Below are 24,309 nucleotides of genomic sequence, written 5' to 3'. Positions count from 1 at the left end.
AGATGAAATTTCTTGAGCATAATCTTGGGATAAATTAATGGAGAAAAAATAATAATGATGACGTCATCTGTCACGTTAGTTCGGCCGCCATATTTGTTTCAATACAAAAGCCTTAAAAACCACTGAAAATACATCCTGGCGAGGGTTTGCAATCTCTGCTCTTTCTTGTTACCCTCGCCAGAGAAGAGGGTATTGCATTTGGGTCCGTTTGTTTGTTTGTCCGCACAGAACAAGTATGCTTATCCCTGCAACCGTTGGTCCGATGGATAGAAAATTTTCACCATAGGAGTGCCTCCTCCTGTACAATTTTTTTTACTGATAATTATGACGTCATAGGTCATAGGTCACATGGTATGGGCGCCATTTTGGAGAAAACGGAAAAAATTGCACCTTTGATATCTCCGAAACCACTCCATGGAAAAAATTGAAACATGTCTCATTGTCAAGTACTCCCGATGCAGAACAACATATATTCATGATTGTCATCTGTGCCTTCATTATGACGTCAGAATTAGACAAGTAGAAAGAACACTTGTTCCGATAAGTTTGAAATTTCTCGATCATGATGTACACAAAATTGATACGGAGAATTAAATTGATGATGTCATCAGTCACATGTTTTGGCAGCCAAATTGGATTGAACAAAAAACTCATTGTCAATAAACCACACAAACACAGCAGCTAATAAACACCCTACAAAATACACCACAGAAACATGTTGTGGCGAGGGTCCGCAATCTCTGATTGCTCGTTCTTGTTTAATATGCAACGACCACTCACTTTAACAGAGAAAACTACAACTATTTAGTTAATACATAATATACCTTGAAAATGTAATGTTGCATTTGACAAGTGTTTAATAACATTTGAACTTTATTTTAAGTTTGATATTGCATGCTAGGTTGTCAGAGATTTTGTTTGACATCAATTTTTATGGTGAACTAGAATGTACTTGATGGATCTCAGCCTTCGTTGATGGATCGATGAATGGACCTTGATGGATTCCCTCTCCTCCTCCCCCCATCCCCCCCCCCCCCCGCACCCCGTGTACCTCCTCATACCCCAATTTTTCCATAGCCAGGAGCAAACTTTGGTACAACATGGGTGATTAAGGTTCTGGTCAAGTTTCATCAGAATTGCATGTATAGTTTCGGAGAAAAAAGCAAATACCTATTTTGGGGGGAACGCCCCTGTAGAACCCCAAAAGGGCAGATTTTTTTTTAATGCCGTGAACAAACTTTAGTACATCACGGGTGGTGAAGGTTGTGGTGAAGTTTCATCGAAATAGTGTGTGTAACTAAGTTTCAGAGAAAAAGCAAATTCCTATTTTGGGGGGTCAAACCTGGATCCACTTTGACCCCTGTAAACCCTCTTAGATCCCGATCTTTTTAATGCTGTGAACAAACTTTAGTCACAACACAACGAATATCATTTGTGCCAAATTTGGTCGCAATCCCATCAGCGGTTTCGGAGAAGAAGTTTCAAGTGTTTACGGACTGACGGACGGACGACGCGCCATCGCATAAGCTCCCCTGAACTTAGTTTCAGGTAAGCTAAAAAAACTGAACATGTAGAATTAACATTGTAATTGTTAAAGTACTGTTCCAGTGTTGATTCCAGGTTCAGGAAGCAGATATGTTCAGTGACCATTTTCAATGTGATGATTTCATACTGACTGACTATCGACGGTGCAGTAGAGCTCCACGCCCCTCAAAACATGGGACTAATCACAGAAGTTGTGTTTCTATTAAACTACTGCATATGAAATCTGCTAAACTTGGGGGGCCCTCTTTAAATAAATGGATGATATGGGTCCTAATCACAATTGGCCATAAAAATGTTTGTGACTACAACTAAAAAATTCGGTCATTTCTTTATGGCACTTGGTGACCATTTTAGCATCTAAAAGTTATGGAAGCAGGTTAACATTGCTTCTTAAAATGATATTGTTGAATATGGCATGCCAGTTCAAAGTTAAAGGGAGAGTTGAGAAGATTTGCGTCCAATTAATTGGTGAGAGCAAGTGTGTGAATTTAAGGTGTTTTCACCTGCATCTCTTACTAGCTATTGCCATATTTCATGTTTGCTTTTTTTTGTTTTCATATTGCCATATACTTGCCATGCTTGAAATGTTTCCTTCGATTTGTTTTTTTTCACGATTTATCTCCAGCACGAGAACAAATACGTATCTCTATTTTGCCCATGAGAGAAGCATTTCTTCCTGATTGCCTGAGTGTGTGAGATTGTTGTGCTCGTGAAACATACCTGTTGAGTGAAGTTAGTCACAGTCCTTGCATTTCTCTTTGTGTTTTAACCTGTTGATACTTTGTTTTGCTCTTATTGGTTCTTGCTCTTTGGAGATATCAATATATTACAACATTCGGCTTCTTCTTCTTTTGCTGCAGGCTGTCAATGACAATCAAATTCTGATTGTAATTGGGGAGACAGGCTCGGGAAAGACGACTCAGATCACACAGTATTTAGCAGAAGCTGGTTATACTGCACGAGGGAAGATTGGCTGCACTCAGCCCCGTCGTGTGGCTGCCATGTCGGTGGCAAAGCGTGTATCTGAGGAGTTTGGTTGCTGTCTTGGACAAGAGGTTAGTCTCTAAGTCACACTCAGTAAAGTTGCTAAGGTATATAGTTATCTGGATGTTTCTTTTTATTTTGCATGGTGTGGATTTTTATACCTCAACATTACGCTTAATAACATGGTAGCTGCCTTCACTTGATTGGTCCCAAAATGCCTTATTATAATTTTATTCCCAAGACTGAAAATACAATTGCCATGTTTTATATATGACTGACGTAAATAAACGCTCGTTTTACTCTGCACGCATTGCAAGCAAATTTCACCTCCCTGTGTTCTGTATTTATTGTGATTAAAAAAAAATACCAATTCTGTACACCGACCTTGAGGCTCAGGTTGCAAGCCACCGTCTACAATTCCAATGTAAGAGGCATAATTACTCTTCTTTTGGGTCTTCGGAATCCTTGGGGTCTTTTGTGTTCTTGGGGCCTTTTGTGTCCTGTGGGTCATTTTGGTCCTCTCAGTCTTTTGGGTCCTCTGGGTCTTTGGCCTTGAAAACTACTCAAAGCCTTTAAAACCTACCCTTATGAAGGGGGACAGACACACACATACACAAACACACATACACACAGTGTTTTATTTGGTAGATATTTATGTGAAAACACAGCAAGGCATGCCGTAAGCAATGTGGGCCTTTGCCGTGGCACAGACATCACCTGAGCTGATTTTTCATCCCAGCCTAAAAATCACGAGTCTTCATTTGAAATTAAACGTTAGGCCATTGTACATGTATGTAATCCATGACTTCCTAAGTAATGTTTGATTCCTCAGTTTCATTTAATACATCATAACGGCATTTTGATTGGCTTGAGTTGCATTCTGAGTGTAACTTCACATAGGAGTAGAGGAGAATTTCCTGTTGATCTCCCAAGTGGGGGTTTTAACTCGTTAGGCCTAGAATTTGGCTTCCTCAGTTCAGTGCCATGGGCACGTACCTGTGGAAGGTCAGTTCGTTGTCGATTATCGTTTTCTCGTGTAACGACTTACTTTTGGCCACCTATTTTTGAGGTATTTTGGCTGTCCAACCAGCCTGCCTTATACTTCACCCAAAAACTTCTGTTCGTAGATTGTGTGATGTCCAAGGTTAATGCATCGACAGCTTTCTCCAACGTCGTTATCACTTGCTTTCGATCGCCCTCTAAGCATTTCCTTCAATCAGCCATTTTGTTTGAAATCTGACAGGATGTTACAAAGGCAGCGCACCTGCCATTGGGCTGTCAAGTCTGTATTTCATTCTCGACTATAAACTGTCAGGCTAATGTGTCACTTCAATGAGCGCATCATCCCTCAGATGGGCATTAGCTGACCATGTGCATTAAAGATCCCATGGTATCCTTTTATTAACAGTATATAAGTTATCGCCATCATCCTTACCAAATATCAAATTTATTCCCTAATGTCCCGGGACACTGAATCAGAGGCACAACCTCGCATCATTAATGACCGCAATTAGCTGACGAAACTTATAATTGAATGCCTCATACCTGATGTGGTAAGATTTCAATTCTCTCGGGTCCATTAATTTGCGCGATTCCCACAGAAAAAAAAGAAATTCAAGCCCTAACATTGTGCTTGTAAAGCAGCATGTCAAGTGCAGCAATGCAAAACTTTTTAAAGGATATATTTGTTCGTCCAAAAAAGATTCAAATACAAAAACAGAGATTTATGTTGATAAATGAAATCCAGGCTGTCATTGTTTGCTCAGATGATTTCAATGTAGCATCTGATAAATTTCAAGTTTGTTTATTTCTTGCTAGTATATATTTATTTATTTTTTAAAAATTCATCACAACCCTAGTTCCAGGTCAACCAACTTCCAATGAGTCTTTTTATTTAATTTTTCTTCATTTTCATTCGTTTTGTTCCTTTATAGCAGTTCTTGTTGTCTTCTTTTTTTCGCAGGTTGGCTACACCATTCGTTTTGAGGATTGCACAAGTCCCGAGACAAAGATAAAGTACATGACAGATGGCATGCTACTGCGTGAGTGTCTCATTGACGCTAACCTCAGCCAGTATGATGTTGTCATGTTGGATGAGGCTCACGAGCGTACCATCCACACAGACGTTCTTTTTGGCCTCCTAAAAAAGGTATTGTGTGTGTGTGTGTCCTCTTATTTTGAACGAGTCAATGAGATCATCAACAACATCATTATCGGGGACATTGAGACCTCAACATTTATGCTTGGTTTTGTTGTTTTTGTTGGGTGTTTTTTTTTCTTTCAACAAACATACCTTATGTTCACAAATATTTTGCTGTTTTTTAAAATCTCCTCTGTGCCCTCCCACCAAAAAAAAAACTCGCATATAATTAATTAGAAGAGGTACTGTCAGCCAATCCATTTGTTGCATATATATCTATTCTTTGGTTTACTTTTGTCAGCTACCAGTATCCATCACTTAAAAAACAAATCTATAACTTGGTGCAACAAGAGCTCCTGGTAATTTAGGCCACAAATCAGGAATGCTTCATGAATCCTCATTCATTTTTCAGCACACCTTACCAGCCATAGGTATTGCAGTGCTTGCAGACAAGACAATAAGAAAACTTCTTGTATACCTTAGCTTTGTCTGTATTCCAGAACTTTCACTGTTTCTTTATAACCCCTTTTACTAAACCTCCCTAAAACTATGCAATTAACGCGAATTAACTGTAAAGTTCTTCTACCTTCCTTCATTTCTTCCCAGACCATCAAACGCCGTTTGGACATGAAACTCATTGTAACATCTGCAACGCTTGATGCCGTCAAGTTCTCGCAATATTTCTACGAGGCACCCATCTTCACCATTCCTGGTCGCACATATCCTGTCGAGATCCTTTACACCAAGGAGCCCGAGACAGATTACTTGGATGCCTCATTGATCACAGTGATGCAGATTCATCTGACTGAACCTCCAGGTTTGTTTTTGGAACTATTAAAGACAGTATTTAACGTGTTTAACCCTTTGAGTATGGATGACGTCCAGCGCCGCAACCCGCGAAAAAGTTTTGTGTACGGATGACGTTACAACACGTCATCGACTATACCTATAAATAGATCGTCAGTACGTGGTTGCATTCCCGTACTAAAATGCCAAATTAATCCCGTACCGGGGGTATTTTTATCCCAAAAAAATCCCGTACTCAAAGGGTTAACGACCCCTGCAGCATACCCTACCTAACAAATGCGCAAGTTATTTTCCTCTCACGGTACCAATTAGTTGAAGGGGTAACTGGTGGTAAATTTCAAAAATATATAAAACATAGTCAGAAATATCAGAGGAAAAAAATGTTTTACTAACAAATTTGAACTATCATGAAATAGTTACTTATATAGTGTTGATAAACATACAAATAAGGACAACATTCCATGGTTGTCCTTCGTAGTCAAAGGTAACCCTATCTCTCCCAACGGATCAGAGCTTTGATTAGATTTAAGGAAAGGAAATTGTATTAAGTAAAATGTATTTTAATTAAATATTGTTAAGTAAAAATTATTTATGTTAAATAAATGAATCAAAAGAACAAACAAATGTTAATGTATTTAATTTGTGTGTCCTTTGGTGACTTGTCAGTCCGATGTTGGTAATGAATGTGCGATTGCAGTCTGAACAAATGTGACAGCGGATGAGTCTGCAGTCTCTCGTTGTCGTCTCGCTTTTCTCTGTACACACTCATCTTCAGCTTGTTTCATTTGTTACACCCCTCACTTTTGAGAACCTTTGATGTAATGTTTTATGCCAAGATTTTTCTATCTTTTGTTGTGCATTCCCAGTTGCTGATATTGTCGTGTCCCCCGGCGATTAAGACCACTGGGTGACGAATGAGCGATCGTTTTTACTCCCTAGGCCTAGGCGAACTCTGAATTCGTGGGGGTTATTTTTATGGCGTGCACGGGAATGAAGGTAGCAAGGTGCTTACCTGAACAGAAGCCACACGGGTTTATTCCCGCCCACGAACAAAGAAACACGACACAACAAATGAAAATGCAACGATAATGATTTAATAAAAAAATAAAGAAACGAATGAAATAAAGGTTGAGGTAAAATAATCGAAATTCCTACTTTGAGGATCCTCCATCAGACACAAAAACAGACAAGGGGAAACGTTAAAGAAAAAAATGTTTTCTTTCAGTTGGCCGGCACTCAACTGTGGCCTGAAAATGGTGCTCACCAATTAGATTTTGGAGGTCCCGCTCTATGAGTGCCGTTCTACTTTCATATTGTTTTGTTTTGACCGCATGAAAGGGAGCCCTTCCAGGCATGTTTAGCAGAGGAGGCAATTTTACTGCAACTTTTCCAGCTTCCCTTGTTCAAGAGTGAGCAGTGCTCTCCCTAATGATAACTGTTCAGATGCTTGAATAGCTGCCGAACTCCATTGCTGCTCTGATTCAGCGAATAACGACCTTAGTCAAACCACCTGAGTGATACAGCTTCCATTGTATCCTCGCCTACTACATCGTCATTCAACTCTCGCCATAGGACTTATTTAGATGGAAGATTGGTCTCCAAAGCCAGTCGCCGACTGGGCATCCTCCGACGTGCGAAGTCCTTCCTTGGCACACCTGAGCTCCTCACCACATACAAGGCTTTCATCTGCAGCTCAATGGAATACTGTTCTCCCCTCTGGGCCGGTGCTCCTGCCTCACACCTAGCTCGGCTTCATGCTGTTGAAACCAAAGCTTTCAGAATCATTGGAATCTGCTGCGATGAATCTAACTCCGAGGACCTTTCACTCACTCACCGCAGGCAGGTTCGTGGTCTTTCTGTCTTCTACCGACTCCTCTTCGGCCTTGCTCCCCCAGCTCTATCTGTGCTCTGTCCCCCAAATATTCCTACAGGTCGCACCTGATCTGCCAGCAACCCTCTTATGGTTAAACTGCCAAGATCTCGGCTCTCTGCTCACCTTCACTCTTTCATTCCCCTTTTCTCCTGCCTCTGCAACAAACTCCCCCACTCCCTTCAATCCCACTCCTCCCTCCAGGTCTTTAAAACAGCTGTTCACCACCATCTCTTATCTTCCCCCATCCAAAACCTTGATCTGTTCTACCCCCGCTAATTCACCCCAGATCCACTTTTTTGAAATTCCAACTTCTTTCCTGGAAGTCCTTGCAGTGTCCATATGTTTTATACCTCTCCCACCTCCCCCAAGCCCTCTCCCTCCCACAGTTCTCTGTTTGTGTCCTTCCCCCTCTCTCCCCATCTTGTCTACCGCTCCTCTCATTTTGTGTTTTATGTGTCAGTTTGACTTTTTGTGTGATTAATGTTAGCTCTTTCACGAGCCTTTTTTCACGAGCATCTTTCACGAGATTGAGAAAAAAAAAAGAATAGATTAATGTTTTGGTGGAATAGAAAATAAAGGAAAAACAAGTACAGATACATTCAAAGTACACCGCCCCCATGCCACATAAATAAAAATCCTGCAGTGCGGCATTGCCGGGGTGGGGGGGGGGAGGGGGCACCCTTGGCACCTGGCGATACCGCCGTGCAGCTCGTATAGACTGTATTGGGAGGGAGAGGCGTACCAGTACCAATTGATTGATTGATTAATTGCATAATTAAAATCAACGAATATTGATAACACAAATTTTTTTTTTAATGAATGAATGAATGAATACCTAAACCACCAGTGAGTGCTTCATCCGAAGCTGTAACTTTTTGAAAATTTATTGAAAAAGTCATTAATCGAAAAAATTAAATGATTGATTAATCAATTAATAATTAATCTAAATGATTAATAATGAAAATAAATAAATAATAATAATAAAATATTTAAATAATTATTAATCGATTGGCAAATAGCATACCTAAACCACCAGTGCTTCATCCAAATCTGTAACTTTAAAAGAATTAATTAATTAAGTCATGAATTGGATAATTCAATAATTGATCGATTAATTGATTAATCAATGTCAAAAAAATCCTTTATAGCCATATCACTTGGTCATTGTCATGTCCAAATATCAGCTTTCTAGCTCAAAAGGTGCCTGAGATAATGCCCAGAAGAGAAAGGAAATAAATACACACAACAACAACAACAACAACAACATGCATTTTAAGGCCATTTTCCCTGCTAGAGTGGGGGTTAGCCTGAAAGGAAATAAATAAATGATTAATAATGAAAATATATAAATAACAATCATAAAATAATTAATCAATTGGATAATAGAATACCTAAACCACCACCATTTCCTCTGAATCTGTAACTTAAAAAAAAAAAAGAAAAAAAAAGTCATTACTTGAACAATTAAATAATTAATCGATTAATTGATTAATCAATAAATCAAAAATAGCCTTTACAGCCTGATCACTTGATCATTGTCGTGTCCAAATTTCAGCTTCCTATCTCAAAAGGTGCCTGAGATATTGCCCAGAAGAGAGGGAAAAATTAATTGTCATTAATCAAATAATTAATCGATTAATTGATGAATCAATAAATCAAGAATAGCCTTTACAACCAAATCACTTGGTTATTGTCATGTCCAAATATCCGTTTCCTCGCTCAAAAGGTGCCTGAGATAATGCCCAGAAGAGAAAGGAAATAAATAAGTCCTGAATTAATCGATAATAATTAAGTAACTAATCAATTAATTGATTAATCAAAAAACAAAAAATACTGTTTTTGCAGTGCTCTCCCTAATGATAACTGTTCAGATGCTTGAATAGCATCAATATAAAAATACAACAAGAAAACAAAGAAGAAAGAAAGAAACCGGAGTGAAAACTGAGTACTCCCTTTCAGCACCCTTCGGTGCACGGCAATGACGTCATGCAGCGCCTGGAGATGGAATAGGAAAAGAGAGCGGTGCACAATACAATTAGAGGAGAGAATGGCACTCGATTTACCAGCCCGTGTATTCGATTGTAGTGATAAGAGTTGCACTATTTAATCATCACTCTCTCGCCATTCAACAGCTTCGATGAAATAGCAAGGCCAAGTCCAAACAATCGGAGATGAAGTCAGCTGCAGTGGTTGGTCCGCAGCACCTGAAGCATCCGTACTGATATTCTTTCAGTTTGTCACAGCACCCTGCTATTGAGCCTTTCTAGTCGGAAAAGTGTAAGCATATCTGCTTGCCCGCAGAGTCCACCATAATAGTCTTTCCTGTTTGGAGGAGCGGGGTGGGGGTCCCTTTTCCCTTATTAATTAGCTCCCTGGTATATTTTTAGCTTGCATACTTGGACTTGTTCCTTGACATACTCTTTTGATATAAAATCGTAATATTAAAATAAATGCTACAGCCAAGCTAAACAGTAAGTGCCCGAATGATTACCGTCGACTCCTTCTAACTCTCTAGCATGACCAGTTGCAGATCCATGTTTTTTTAGGTTGGAGGAGGGGCGGGGGGTGCACAAAAATTTACATTGCACTTTAAAAATAATTTTTCCGAGCAGAGCGAGGGGAATATATTTTGTGGGCGTTTCTTTTTGTCATAAATTATAAACACGATTCTAGATATGGTCAAATAATGCTCGAATACACTTGAAAATAAGTTCTCTAATGTAAAATCTTTTGCACAAGACTCAACATTTTAAAAGATTATTGTGTCATCATAGAAATCCAATTGAATGAAAAGCAACCACACACACACTCACACACACACACACACACACACTCACACTCACACACACACACACACACTCACACACACACACACACACACACACACACACACACACACACACACACACACACCGATCCTGAAAAGAGCCCTCGGAACAAAACTCTGAAAAAGTTGAACAGCTTGGTCCATGAACCATGTTCCCTTACCAAAGCAGAGGTGGATACTTTGGGTCCTGGGAGGACTCCATTCCACCTGAAACCCACAAATGGAGATAACAACCAACAACACAGAACACATACACACAGAACACACACACACACACACACACACACACACACACACACACACACACACACACACACACACACACACACACAACACAACACAACACAACACACACACACACACACACACACTTCTCCTTTTAGTAATGGATGATTTTTTAAAAATCTGAATCTTTATTACCTCCGCCACCAAAGGTGGATGGAGGTTATGTTTTCACCCCTGTATGTCTGTCTGTCTGTGAACAAAATATCTCAAAAAGTTGTGGACGGGTTCGGACAAAATTTGGCAGAGAGGTAGCGTATGTGACAAGGACAAAATGATTAGATTTTGGTGAAGATCTGGATTCGGATCCGGCCATAATAATTTTTTCAGTGATTCTTCACCATTGGGAGATAGGGCCAAAAACGATATATTGCAAGAAATCTCAAAAAGTTGTGGACATGATTTTGATTAAATGTGATTCCGTATTGTGATTTTCTGGTCTACTCTGGGATGTAAAAGGTAAACTGTTCACCTGGCAGAGGTATGCTCTCCACTGAGTGCCGTTCTAGTTAATATTGATATTGCCTTCTTCCAATCAGCATCAGGTTTTTTGTACTTTTATTTTATTTTTCATCTGGTAAGTTTTTTTTTCATTTTGAATGCTTACATTAACCATGATTGACTCACAAACGTCACATATTAATTTAAAGTAAAAAAATATTGTCATATTGTAATTGTCTGTTTGTGATATTTGAGTTGTTTCCTTGTTGGTACCATAAACAATTTTGTGTATGGCTGATCACTTAGGGTCATCGTACTGTGACTTATTAAACAAGATGAAAGGAGTGACTGATGTTTATACTTTGGCCTGGTGCAGGGGATATTCTCCTTTTCCTGACTGGCCAAGAGGAGATCGATACAGCTTGTGAGATCCTTTATGAGCGGATGAAATCCTTGGGACCGGAAGTTCCAGAATTGATTATTCTGCCAGTTTACTCTGCTCTGCCAAGCGAAATGCAGACACGTATTTTTGATCCTGCTCCACCTGGAAGCCGAAAGGTTGTCTTTTGCACCATTCTAGGCCACACTGACACCTTGTTGGTAGCAGTGTTTTATTGCATACTTTGTTGTTGATCATTAAAATTGCTCTTTCGGCTTTGCAGGTAGTCATAGCAACTAACATTGCTGAGACGTCTCTCACCATTGATGGGATCTACTATGTAGTTGACCCAGGCTTTGTAAAACAAAAGGTCTACAGTTCCAAGAATGGCATCGATCAGCTTGTTGTGACCCCAATATCACAGGCAAGTGTTTGTCAAAATTATTGGCAGTGTACAAGGGAGGAAGGGACGGACTTACCGAGGCCTATGTCAGTTTTGTTAAATTGTTTTCTTGTAGTTTTAAATACCAAATTTATCTGCAACATCATATATAACAGCAACATTGTTTAAATGCAGTGTTTGAATTCTCACTGACACTTGATATTAATAAATACCACTTAAATGCCAATAACATGAATAATGTATGTGTGAGGAGGAAATATTGTGTACACCTGCTCCACAGGCCCAGGCGAAGCAACGAGCAGGTCGTGCCGGGCGCACAGGTCCTGGAAAGACATACAGGTTATACACAGAACGAGCATATCGCGATGAAATGCTGACGACAAATGTTCCCGAGATCCAGCGTACCAACTTGGCGAGTACTGTGCTCTCACTCAAGGCAAGTTCATAGTTGACGCACCATCAGCATAATGTTGATGTCTCAAAAACTATCTCAAAATAGGATATCTCAAAAAGTTGTGGATGGATTCAGACTCAATTTGGTGGAGAGTTTGGGTATGTGACACAGACGAAATGATTAGATTTTGGTGAAGATCCGGATCTGGATCTGATAATTTTAAAGTAATTCTTCACCATTGAGAGATAGGGGGAAAAAACTGATATATAGCACTTTATCTCAAAGAGTTGTGGACGGATTCAGACTAAACTTGGCGTACTGGTTCGGTGTGTGACAAGGACGAATCAATTCGATTTTGGTGAAGATCCGGATTCGAATCCGGCTACGAGAATTTTTTATGATTCTTCACCATTGGGAGATAGGGCCAAAAACGATATATAGTAGGATATCTCTATAAGTTGTGGACGGATTTGAACGAAACTTGGTGGAGAGGTTGTCTGTGTGACGAGGAAGAATCGATTAGATTTTGGTAAAGATCTGAATATGGATTTGGATACGGAAATTATTTAATTATTCAAGTGATTCTTCACCATTGAGAGATGGGGCGAAAAACGATATATAACATGATAAAAAAGTTATGGACGAGTTATGACTAAACTCGGACGAGTTGTTTAGGTGACAGAGAGCTAGCCAATTCGATTTTGGTTCAGGTCCGAATCCAGATCTGGCCTATCAGTGGGATCCAAAACAAACTGTTCAGCCTGGCGGAGGTATGTGCTCTACCGAGTGCCGTCCTAGTATTTTAATGTGCTTGTTGATCAGAGTCGTCATTATTATGGTTTTGTTGGACATTCTTGTGAATGATGAAATTGTGACTTGTACCTTTTGTTGCAGGCTATGGGTATCAATGACCTTCTCTCATTTGACTTCATGGATGCACCTCCTATGGAGACACTCATCACTGCTATGGAGCAGCTCTATCAACTGGGGGCCCTTGATAACGAAGGCCTTCTCACCCGTCTGGGTCGCAGGGTTAGCTCGGGAAACATGCTTTCCCTTTCTCATTCATTTCTTTGCTTAATTTCTTTCTTTTTGGACTGTCGTTTCCCCGTTCATTGCACAGTGCATATTCACTGATCCAAACAGCCAGATGAGGCTGCTGTTAAGTGGCAAACAGGGTTGAATATGATATGGCAAATTTAGCGCTGTTATTTTTGCACCATTTTATTTGACAAATATCGAGTTATGTGCACAATTTATCATAAGGATTTCCTCACCAAATATTTACCCCACGCATGCGTAGTGAGAAGCAGGGTTAAGCAATTGATTAACTTATGTCTGTCTGTCTACAGACGTCGTTTTATGATCGAGGAATGACTTGATCTCAATTTAATGTTGTATTTTGAACACTAACCGAAACATGAATCGGAAAACAAACCTGTAGTTTAGCAGAACTTTGGCTCTAAATCCATCCCGATCGCGCATGCGCAGAGAGGAGTGAGTTTTTTTTTTTTTTTTTACTTAGTCGGCCTGTCTGGAAATCAAACAAAATTGAAAATCAATCCAAATCGGAAACTTATTGTTTTTGAGGACTTCATAAAGGACACAAAGAACAGGCATTAAGAACTAATGTGACGTGTTAAATAGGGTGGTGTAAAAGATGCTGCGTAAATGGCGGTAAACTTCCCCCCCAATTTTTTTTAAGCAACCTTTAAAAAAATTTTTTTTAATTTCAATTCAATTATATACTTGAACAATGTAGAACACAGATCATCTTTTTGGCACTTTCAAAACCCTTCCGTTTAGCAGTACTTGGACAAAATATTACGGCATTTTACGTCATCTCGACCAATCAAATTTGCCGCTCGTAGACCCCGCCCATGTCCTTATTTTTGAAGACCACATGGGGTAAAGTGTTCTATTAACTCTAGTCTTTTTATTATGTTTCAGCTGGTCGCAAGATAACCTGTTATTTTTATTGCAAGATAATCCTTGGAAAGTTGTGTTTCGGCATGAACTTATGATCGATTTGATTTGATTTCAAGATAACCCGGACGTATGATTTGATTTTTTTTGAGCTTCAGTTGTGGGCGGAGTCAATCCAACTGACCAACCATTGGACAGAAAGAGAAAAATAAAGAAATCCAACTACTTGATTACTGTATATAAATTATTGATCTTTTTTTTTTTTCATGGTCCTGATCGTTATTTGAGACATCTCCATTTGGTGTTCATATGTGAGTTCATTAGATGTATACTGTGTTACCATAACATTCCTGTGCTATGTTGTAGATGGCAGAATTTCCCCTTGAGCCAATGCTTTGCAAGATGCTGATCATGTCGGTGCATCTGGGCTGCAGTGAAGAGATGCTTACCATCGTTTCCATGCTGTCTGTACAGAATGTTTTCTACAGACCCAAGGTACTGTAACACCTGGTTGCACTTCCTCTTGAATTCATTGCACAATCATATCGCGCAGCATGTTGAAGTTGTTCACGTTTTAATTGTGCTTGTGCATCCCCATTATTGTGCTTCGTTTACGCCCATTGTGCTCCCACAAACCAACCCTAAATAGCATTGTCCCTTCAACTAAACTAACCCTGTACGCTCTGGACCTCCATCAGGACAAGCAAGCTTTAGCCGATCAGAAGAAGGCGAAATTTAATCAGTCAGAGGGGGACCACCTCACACTGCTGGCCGTGTACAATTCCTGGAAGAACAATAAGTTTTCCAATGCCTGGTGTTACGAGAATTTTGTGCAGGCCCGGACATTGCGCCGTGCACAAGATGTTCGCAAACAGATGTTGGGAATCATGGACCGGTACGTTCCCGGTGCCCGATACATTTATTGTGACCGGAACACATACCCGAATATGTGATATTTGAAGCAGTACTGCATACGATACTGTAAAGAAGTGTAAGCAAAGTAAATATAAATAAACTTAAGGGTTTTGTTTTTTAAAGGTCAGTCCTGTGGGTGAAAAAACACATTAGACTGCAGTCCCCTTGGTGTTAAACTAGTTCAGTATCTCATAGTGCAAGCTTGCCATGTCAAAATGTCCTTGCCAAAAAAAAAGAAGTCAAAATATGGCCACTGAGAGGCATTCATGATGGAAGGACTGACAAGGTTGCAACTTTACTTCAAAGTAGCAAGATTTCCTGGTCCAAATATCACATATTCTGGTATGTTTAAGTAAAGGTCGTCTATAATTGACTCAACTTGGTATCAACAATTCATTCTGTTCGCAGGCACAAACTGGACGTGGTGTCCTGCAGCAAATCCACAGTGCGAGTGCAAAAAGCCGTCCTCAGCGGTTTCTTTCGCAATGCTGCAAAAAAGGACCCACAAGAGGGTTACCGCACGCTAGTTGACCAGCAAGTTGTTTACATCCACCCGTCAAGTGCACTGTTCAACCGGCAGCCAGAGTGGTAATGGTGTACAGTTCTTTAGAATTCACTTTATTGGCATTTTTGTTTTGGGTCTGTTTGTTTTGTTTGTCTGATTGGCTGCACAGAATGTACTAATGTAGGCCACAAACACTACCAAGTGGTAGCCTACCAAGATAAACTTGATAACACTACCAAGATAAACATTATATATATTTCAACTGATTACGTCTAGAAAGTATTACACTGTCCTTTACTACAATTAGAATATGAGTACCTGTATAAGGTATGTACTACGAAAATGCGAGTATATCGACAAAGTAAGTACTATTAGAATGCGAGCATCTCGGTAAGGTAAGTACTATTACAAAGTACTACTAGACTGCGAGTACCTCTATAAAGTACGTACTACTAGAATGTGAGTACATCGATAAAGTAAGTACGACTATAATGTGAGTACATCGATAAAGTAAGTACTACTATAATGCGAGTACATCGATAAAGTACTACTATAATGCGAGTACATCGATAAAGTAAGTACAGCAATACCCTGTTTTATGACATTTCGACCTACGTCAAATCCGACTTTACGCCACTCTTCGAGAGTAAATTTCAGTTCAGCGAACGTCATTATGTGCGACTTTACGTCACTCCTACATCATAATAGGAGGACGTGAAAAAAATTAATTTTTCCTTAAAAATACATTTAAAATAAATAAAATAGTACATAAAAATTAACAATAAAAGAAGATAAAAAACAATTTAAAATACAATAAAAAGCACATTAAAAATATTTTAAAATGTACATACAGTATACGTACGCGTAGCTGCTGGTTCTCATTCAAAACAAAGGCGACGCCATTTGTATTTTGTCCTGTGCTGCGGTCGCGTGCTTGCTTTGCCTTTCGCTGTTATTTTTGTGATGATTCCTTTACTGTGTCTGTGTTAGCCATGGGTCCTAAGAAGGATAGTGCTTGTGTTCCCAAGCGTAATGTGGTTACGATGGAAGATAAGTTTAATCTGATTAAAAGGTATGAAAAAGGTGAAAAAGTGTCGGTGATAGCGCATGCCTATCGACCATCATTCATGATAGGGAACGTATTCTCGCATACATCACTGAAAAAGCGCTTTTCATTTTCCGAAGCTATGTCTTCATTTTAAGGCATTTTAAAGGCATAACGCCCGGTTTACGTCAAAAACCGAGTTGCGTCGTCGCGGCTTATGGAACCAATTAATGACGTAGGCCGGGGTATTGCTGCACTACTATAATGTGAGTACATCGATAAAGTAAGTACGACTAGAATGTGAGTATCGCGATAAAGTAAGTACTACTAGAATGTGAGTACCTCTATAAAGTACGTACTACTAGAATGTGAGTACATTGATAAAGTGAGTACTACTAGAATGTGAGTACATCGATAAAGTAAGTACTACTAGAATGTGAGTACATCGATAAAGTAAGTACGACTAGAATGTGAGTACATCGATAAAGTAAGTACTACTAGAATGCGAGTACCTCGATAAAGTACGTACTAATACAATGCGAGTACCTCGATAAAGTACGTACTACTAGAATGTGAGGACATCAATAAAGTAAGCACTACCAGAAAGAGACTATTTCGAATAGTAAGTACTACTAGAATGCGAGTACCTCGATAAAGTACTACTATAATGTGAGTACCTCGATAAAGTAAGCACTACCAGAAAGAGACTATTTCGAAAAGTAAGTACTACTAGAATGCGAGTACCTCGATAAAGTAAGTACTACTATAATGTGAGTACATCGATAAAGTAAGTACCACTATAATGTGAGTACATCGATAAAGTAAGTACTACTATAATGTGAGTACATTGATAAAGTAAGTACGACTATAATGCGAGTACATCGATAAAGTAAGTACGACTATAATGTGAGTACATCGATAAAGTAAGTACTACTATAATGCGAGTACATCGATAAAGTAAGTACTACTATAATGTGAGTACATCGATAAAGTAAGTACTAATAGAATGCGAGTACCTCGATAAAGTACTACTATAATGTGAGTACCTCGATAAAGTACTACTCTAATGTGAGTACCTCGATAAGGTAAGTACTACTTGAATGTGAGTATCTCGATAAAAGTAAGTACTACTAGAATGTGAGTATCTCGATAAAGTAAGTACTACTAGAATGCAAGTACCTCTATAAAGTACGTACTACTAGAATGTGAGTATCTCGATAAAGTAAGTACTACCAGAAAGAGACTTTCTATTAAGTAAGTACTACTAGAATGCGAGTACCTCGATAAAGTACGACTATAATGTGAGTACCTCGATAAAGTAAGCACTACCAGAAAGAGACTATTTCGATAAAGTACTACTAGAATGCAAGTACCTCGATGAAGTAAGTATGACTAGAATGCGAGTACCTCGATAAAGTACTACTATAATGTGAGTACCTCGATAAGGTAAGTACTACTAGAATGTGAGTATCTCGATAAAAGTAAGTACTACTAGAATGTGAGTATCTCGATAAAGTAAGTACTACGAGAATGCAAGTACCTCTATAAAGTAAGTACTACTAGAATGCGAGTACCTCGATAAAGTACTCCTATAATGTGAGTACCTCGATAAAGTAAGCACTACCAGAAAGAGACTATTTCGATAAGGTAAGTACTACTAGAATGTGAGTATCTCGATAAAAGTAAGTACTACTAGAATGCAAGTACCTCGATAAGGTAAGTACTACTAGAATGTGAGTATCTCGATAAAAGTAAGTACTACTAGAATGTGAGTATCTCGATAAAAGTAAGTACTACTAGAATGCGAGTACCTCGATAAAGTACTCCTATAATGTGAGTACCTCGATAAAGTAAGCATTACCAGAAAGAGACTATTTCGATAAGGTAAGTACTACTAGAATGTGAGTATCTCGATAAAGTAAGTACGACAAGAATGCAAGTACCTCGATAAGGTAAGTACAACTAGAATGTGAGTATCTCGATAAAAGTAAGTACTACTAGAATGTGAGTATCTCGATAAAAGTAAGTACTACTAGAATGCGAGTACCTCGATCAAGTACTCCTATAATGTGAGTACCTCGATAAAGTAAGCACTACCAGAAAGAGACTATTTCGATAAGGTAAGTACTACTAGAATGTGAGTATCTCGATAAAAGTAAGTACTACTATAATGTGAGTATCTCGATAAAGTACTATTAGAATGCAAGTACCTCGATAAAGTACTCCTATAATGTGAATACCTCGATAAAGTACTCCTATAATTTCTCGATAAAGTACTCCTATAAATCACGTGCTTTAACCTCACTCAACATGTCAACTTTCCTACCCATAACCGTGGTCACATTTTGGACCTTGTCTGCTCTACTGGACTAATTTTGCACCATCTCTCTGGCTCCGACCTCACTCTCTCTGACCACTTAGCCTCACTCTGACCATCAACATCCCCACCCCAGCACCAAGGCATTATCGCACTATCAACTTCCGTAAGCTAAACGCTCTTTCACCTCCCTCATTCTCATCCACCGTCTCTGAAAAAATGTCCACTTCTCCCTTCGTTGACCTCCACACCCCTTTTGACCTCACTGACTACTACAACCACACTCTCTCCTCCTGCCTTGACCAGCTTGCGCCTATGAAAACCAAAACAGTTTCTTTCACCCATTCTGCTCCCTGGTTTACCCCTGAACTCCGCCTGATGAAAACTCGTGCTCGCCAACTTGAAAGACTCCGCAATAAAACAGGTCTCACAGTTCACTCCCAGGCCTACAAGGACCACCTACAACACTATAAAGATGCCCTCTCCCGTGCCCGCTCCGCCTTCTACTCTCAAATTATCCACTCTGGCTCCAGAAACCCAAAAGCATTCTTCTCTACAATAAACAAACTCCTCAGCCCCCTGAACACCACCACGCAGTCATTCACAGTAGACAACTGCATCTCCTGCCTTTCATTCTTCCAACGCAAAATTGAAAACATCTACAACAGCTTGACCACCGCCGCACCCGCTCCCCCTCAAACCACCTGCCCCCCCTTATCCTGCCATCCCCTGTCTCAATTCTCCCCAGTCTCCCCTACTGACCTCTCTGAACTCCTCATAGGAATGAAAACTGCCACCTGCACTCTTGACCCCATCCCCTCCAGCTTTGTCAAGGCCTCCCTTCCTGCTCTCTCTCCACTTATCATTGCCACAATAAACTCCTCCCTGTCTACAGGCATCGTCCCACCGTCCCTCAAAATTGCTGCTGTTATCCCCATTCTGAAAAAACCTGGACTAAACCCTGACACCCTAAATAACTTCAGACCCATCTCCAACCTACCCTTTCTGTCAAAAGTTTTGGAACGTGCTGTAGCCACTCAACTCAAACATCACCTCTCTGCCAATAACCTGTATGAAACATTCCAATCCGGATTCCGCTCCAACCACAGTACTGAAACTGCTCTCCTCAAAATCACCAACGACCTTCTCCTCTCCTCTGACGCTGGCAACCTCAACATTCTCATCCTCCTCGACCTCAGCGCCGCCTTTGACACCATCGATCACACCATCCTCCTCACCCGACGTGAAACCACCTTTAACATTACCGGCACTGCCCTCTCTTGGATTAAATCATACCTCTCTGACAGATGCCAGTTCATCTCCATCAATAACTGCAAATCCCCCACTGCTCCCCTCCCCCAAGGTGTCCCCCAAGGTTCAGTTCTTGGCCCCCTCCTCTTCATCCTTTACCTGTCCCCCCTCGGTTACTTAATCCGACGTCATGGTCTCCAATTCCACTGCTTCGCCGATGACATCCAGCTTTTCATCTCCACCAAGTCCATCTCCACCGCCACCCACTCTATCCTGTCAAACTGCATCACTGAAATAAAATCCTGGCTTCAAATCAACTTCCTCAAACTTAACTATGATAAATCTGAAATAATCATCATTGGCCCAAAAACGCTCATAAAATCCACCCATAACTTTGCCCTCAACATCGACGGTATGCCAGTATCCACCCCCCCTCACATCCGGAATCTTGGCATCATCTTTGACCAAACCCTCTCCTTCGACAAATACACTAAACAGATCACAAAGACAGCCTTCTTTCACCTGAAAAACATCGCCCGTCTCCGTCCATCCCTCTCCTCCGTGGCTGCAGAAATCCTCATCCACGCCTTCATCACTTCCCGTCTGGACTACTGCAATAGCCTCCTTTATGGTTCACCCTTAACAATCACCAATAAACTCCAATACATTCAGAACTCCGCTGCCCATCTACTCACCCATTCCCGGACCCGTGACCACATCACCCCCGTCCTTTACAAGCTTCACTGGCTCCCCATCTCCCAGAGAATATTAAAAAAAAATAACCACCTTTAGAGGCCATTTTTCCCCGCAAAGCGGGAGTTGGCCTTTTTCGGGAACCGTGGTTGTTGTTGTTTTTCGGTCCCCTTTTTGAAGCAATGTTTTACGGCCGGATGCCCTTCCTGATGCCAACCCTTTTTGCCGCCTTTAACGACAAACAGGGAATTACCAGTGAACTGGTACTCAATTTGCCGACCTCGGAAGGATGACAGGCTGAGTCAACCCCCCTGGCGTTAATTCAGCGATCGACCGGGATTCGAACCTAGGATCCTAAGCCGGCAGCCTAGCCGCTAGCCCAACACCAGGCAGAGAATCCAGTACAAAATCCTCCTCTTGACCTACAAAGCCCTCCATAACCTGGCCCCATCCTACCTGGCTGACCTCCTCTCCAGACACACTCCCACCCGCAACCTCCGCTCTGCTGGTACCAACCTCCTGACCCCCCCCCCCCCCCCCCCATCCGGACCAAATTCAGATCCTGGGGGGACAGGGCCTTCTCCATCGCTGCTCCCACCCTCTGGAACTCACTACCTCACACCATCAGAGACTCCTCCTCACTCACCACATTCAAAACATCACTCAAGACCCACCTGTTCAACACTGCATTCAACATTTAACCCGCAGCATCTAACCCCTGACTATCTCCTCTCCTTCTCCCTCCTTTGTGCTTTGAATATTTCCCTATTGATTCTTCTTTTTTGCAATTGTTTTTATGTTTTGCTATGCATTATGTTTTGCACTCTGTGAAAGCGTCTTTGGGCTTCCTGAAAAGCGCTATATAAAATAAATGCATTATTATTATTATTATTATTATAATGTGAGTACCTCGATAAAGTACTCCTATAATGTGAGTACCTCGATGAAGTACTCCTATAATGTGAGTACCTCCAAAAAGTACTCCTATAATGTGAGTACCTCGATAAAGTACTCCTATAATGTGAGTAAATTGATAAAGTACTCCTATAATGTGAGTACCTCTATAAAGTACTCCTATAATGTGAGTACCTCGATAAAGTACTCCTATAATGTGAGCACCTCGATAAAGTACTCCTATAATGTGAGTACCTCGATAAAGTACTCCTATAATGTGAGTATCTCGATAAAGTAAGTACTACTAGAATGCAAGTACCTCGATAAAGTACTCCTATAATGTGAGTACCTCGATAAAATACTCCTATAATGTGAGTACCTCGATAAAGTACTCCTATAATGTGAGTACCTCGATCAAGTACTCCTATAATGTGAGTATCTCGATAAAGTAAGTACTACTAGAATGCAAGTACCTCGATAAAGTACTCCTATAATGTGAGTACTTTGATAAAGTAAGTATTACCAGAAAGAGTACCTCGATAAAGTAAGTACTACTAGAATGTGAGTATCTCAATAAAGTAAGTACTACTAGAATGTGAGTATCTCAATAAAGTAAGTACTACCAGAAAGAGAGTACCTCGATAAAGTAAGTACTACTAGAATGGGAGTATCTCAATAAAGTACTACTATAATGTGAGTACCTCGATAAAGTAAGTACTATTATAAAGCCAGTAAGTACGACTAGAATTGAGTACCTCTAAGGTGAGTACTACTGGGATGTGAGTACCTTTCAGGTAAGTACTACTGCAATGTGAGTATCTCTAAGGTAAGTACTACTACAATGTGAGTACCTCTAAGGTAAGTACTACTACAATGTGAGTATCTACTGGGATGACTACACGTCATCAATGCATCGTCTGCACACCATTCAAACGTCACATAAACACGTCCTGGCGAGTGTCTGCAATGTCTGCTCTTTCTAGTTAATCCTTGTTTCTCGTGTGTCTTCATTTGATGGAATACGTCAATTGATGATTAAATATGGTTTTTCGTTTTGGCTCATTGCTGTTCATTGACCAGAGCTTCCTCTCCTCGACCACCAGGGTTGTTTATCACGAGTTGGTGCTGACAACAAAGGAATACATGCGCGAGGTGACCACCATTGATCCGCGTTGGCTCGTCGAGTTTGCCCCGGCCTTCTTCAAGGTGTCTGATCCGACAAAGCTGAGCAAACAGAAGAAGCAGCAACGTCTGGAGCCTCTGTACAACCGCTACGAGGAACCCAATGCTTGGCGAATCTCGCGTGCCTTCCGCCGACGCTAGCGGGATTGAAAAATTGCAATTGCAGGACACAGCTGCAGTAACTGTTTCACGTAACAGTGTTTCTCAGCATCTCATGTTGGTCCTTTTTATTCCTGCACTGTACGACGAGTACAGTTGCTGTACATACGTTTATTAAATGAATAACAACACGTTAGGATACGATGACCCAACTTAAAACTGTACATGGAGCAATCGAACACGATATTGCATCCTGAGGCAAGTACGTAAGTCATTGCTGCACCAGAACGCCAAACAATCTCCGTTATTCCACCTTTGTTGCCTGAACGTTAGTGTTTTGACCCTGATCCTTACAAATTTAGGGAAGGTTTAAAGCTCAGCGCACCTGCTTCATTGTGACTTGAAGAAAGAAAAAAAAACTTTAAAAACCGGTGCAAACCTGTACTGACTTGTGCATACATTAATATGATGACACAGATGCAAAGACTGAAAAGAGATTGTTGTTTTTTTAAGCAGGATGTTGACTCTTTAATTGAGGCGTTGCCTTCCTTTGGGACATGTCGTTTCCTGGTCTCCATATTACAGAGGTAAGAGTGGGGGGGGGGGGGGGGGGGCAATCTGAAGGAATGTGATGTCATATAGGTACACAGGAACATTTCTGATATTGTGAGTTGTCACAGCAACTGAGTTTCTTGTGACGTCGTTTTTACTTTGTTATTATTAACAATTGACATTGTTACATGTTTTATTCCTCAGTTGGTCTCATTATAACCTTTTATTTACAACTTCTTTTTTTGTAGTGTCACTACATCTTGACAGCACTTATTGGGAATTGAGGGATGGTTAAAACTGAGAGTTCGTAAACAAATAGTGTAAAATGCACAAAAGCTTGTGTGTCCTGCCAATGCTGACATTGACAGATAAATAAGACAAACAAACAGTATGGTTGGGGAGGGGTGGGCATACCCAGAGGAAAGGAGGAATAGCACAAAAATAAATAAATAGAGCCCTCTGGCTTAGCGGTTAGGGTGCCGGCTTGGGATCCCAGGATCCTGGGTTCGAATCCCGGTCGATCACTGAATTAACGCCAGGGGGGTTGACTCAGCCTGTCATCCTTCCGAGGTCGGCAAATTGAGTACCAGCTTGCTGGGATGAATGATCACGGTGTGCACCCCGATTTAGAATAGGTACACCGTATCCCTGCGCATAGTAAGAGCGTGACCAAGGGTTGGCGTCAGGAAGGGCATCCGGCCATAAAAACATTGCCTCAAACAGGGAACCATGATTGTCATGTGGCCCGCAAGGCTAACCCCCGCTCTAGCGGGGAAAATGGCCTTAAAACGATCATTCATTCATTTTTCATTCCTCTACCGGTAGTAGTGGAGGAATTAATTGGCTGGAATTTTA

The 24,309-nt window shown here is 40.6% G+C and overlaps 1 protein-coding gene across 5 annotated transcripts in view; it reads left to right on the top strand.

Annotated features, from left to right (window-relative positions):
- DHX8 (DEAH-box helicase 8) overlaps positions 1-23,691 on the top strand; it is a 41,829-nt gene extending 18,138 nt beyond the window's left edge. For 4 of the 5 annotated variants that reach the window (XM_068123504.2, XM_068123505.2, XM_068123503.2 and 1 more), the window contains 11 exons: positions 2,406-2,600; positions 4,493-4,678; positions 5,276-5,486; positions 11,276-11,457; positions 11,562-11,702; positions 11,962-12,117; positions 12,970-13,107; positions 14,368-14,496; positions 14,700-14,896; positions 15,325-15,504; positions 22,725-23,691. In XM_068123504.2, coding sequence (XP_067979605.2) covers positions 2,406-2,600; positions 4,493-4,678; positions 5,276-5,486; positions 11,276-11,457; positions 11,562-11,702; positions 11,962-12,117; positions 12,970-13,107; positions 14,368-14,496; positions 14,700-14,896; positions 15,325-15,504; positions 22,725-22,944 — 1,935 coding nt within the window. In that variant the 3' untranslated portion in view covers positions 22,945-23,691. Of the gene's footprint in view, positions 1-2,405; positions 2,601-4,492; positions 4,679-5,275; positions 5,487-11,275; positions 11,458-11,561; positions 11,703-11,961; positions 12,118-12,969; positions 13,108-14,367; positions 14,497-14,699; positions 14,897-15,324; positions 15,509-22,724 lie in introns of those variants that run through there. The other variant, XM_078782492.1, reaches the window with a different exon arrangement.
- Positions 23,692-24,309: the final 618 nt, after the last annotated feature.

Source organism: Myxine glutinosa, chromosome 7 (genome assembly GCF_964187855.1).
Source record: "Myxine glutinosa chromosome 7, kmMyxGlut1.1, whole genome shotgun sequence".
Lineage (NCBI taxonomy): Eukaryota > Metazoa > Chordata > Myxini > Myxiniformes > Myxinidae > Myxine > Myxine glutinosa.
This window is presented reverse-complemented; position numbering and strand designations above follow the sequence as displayed.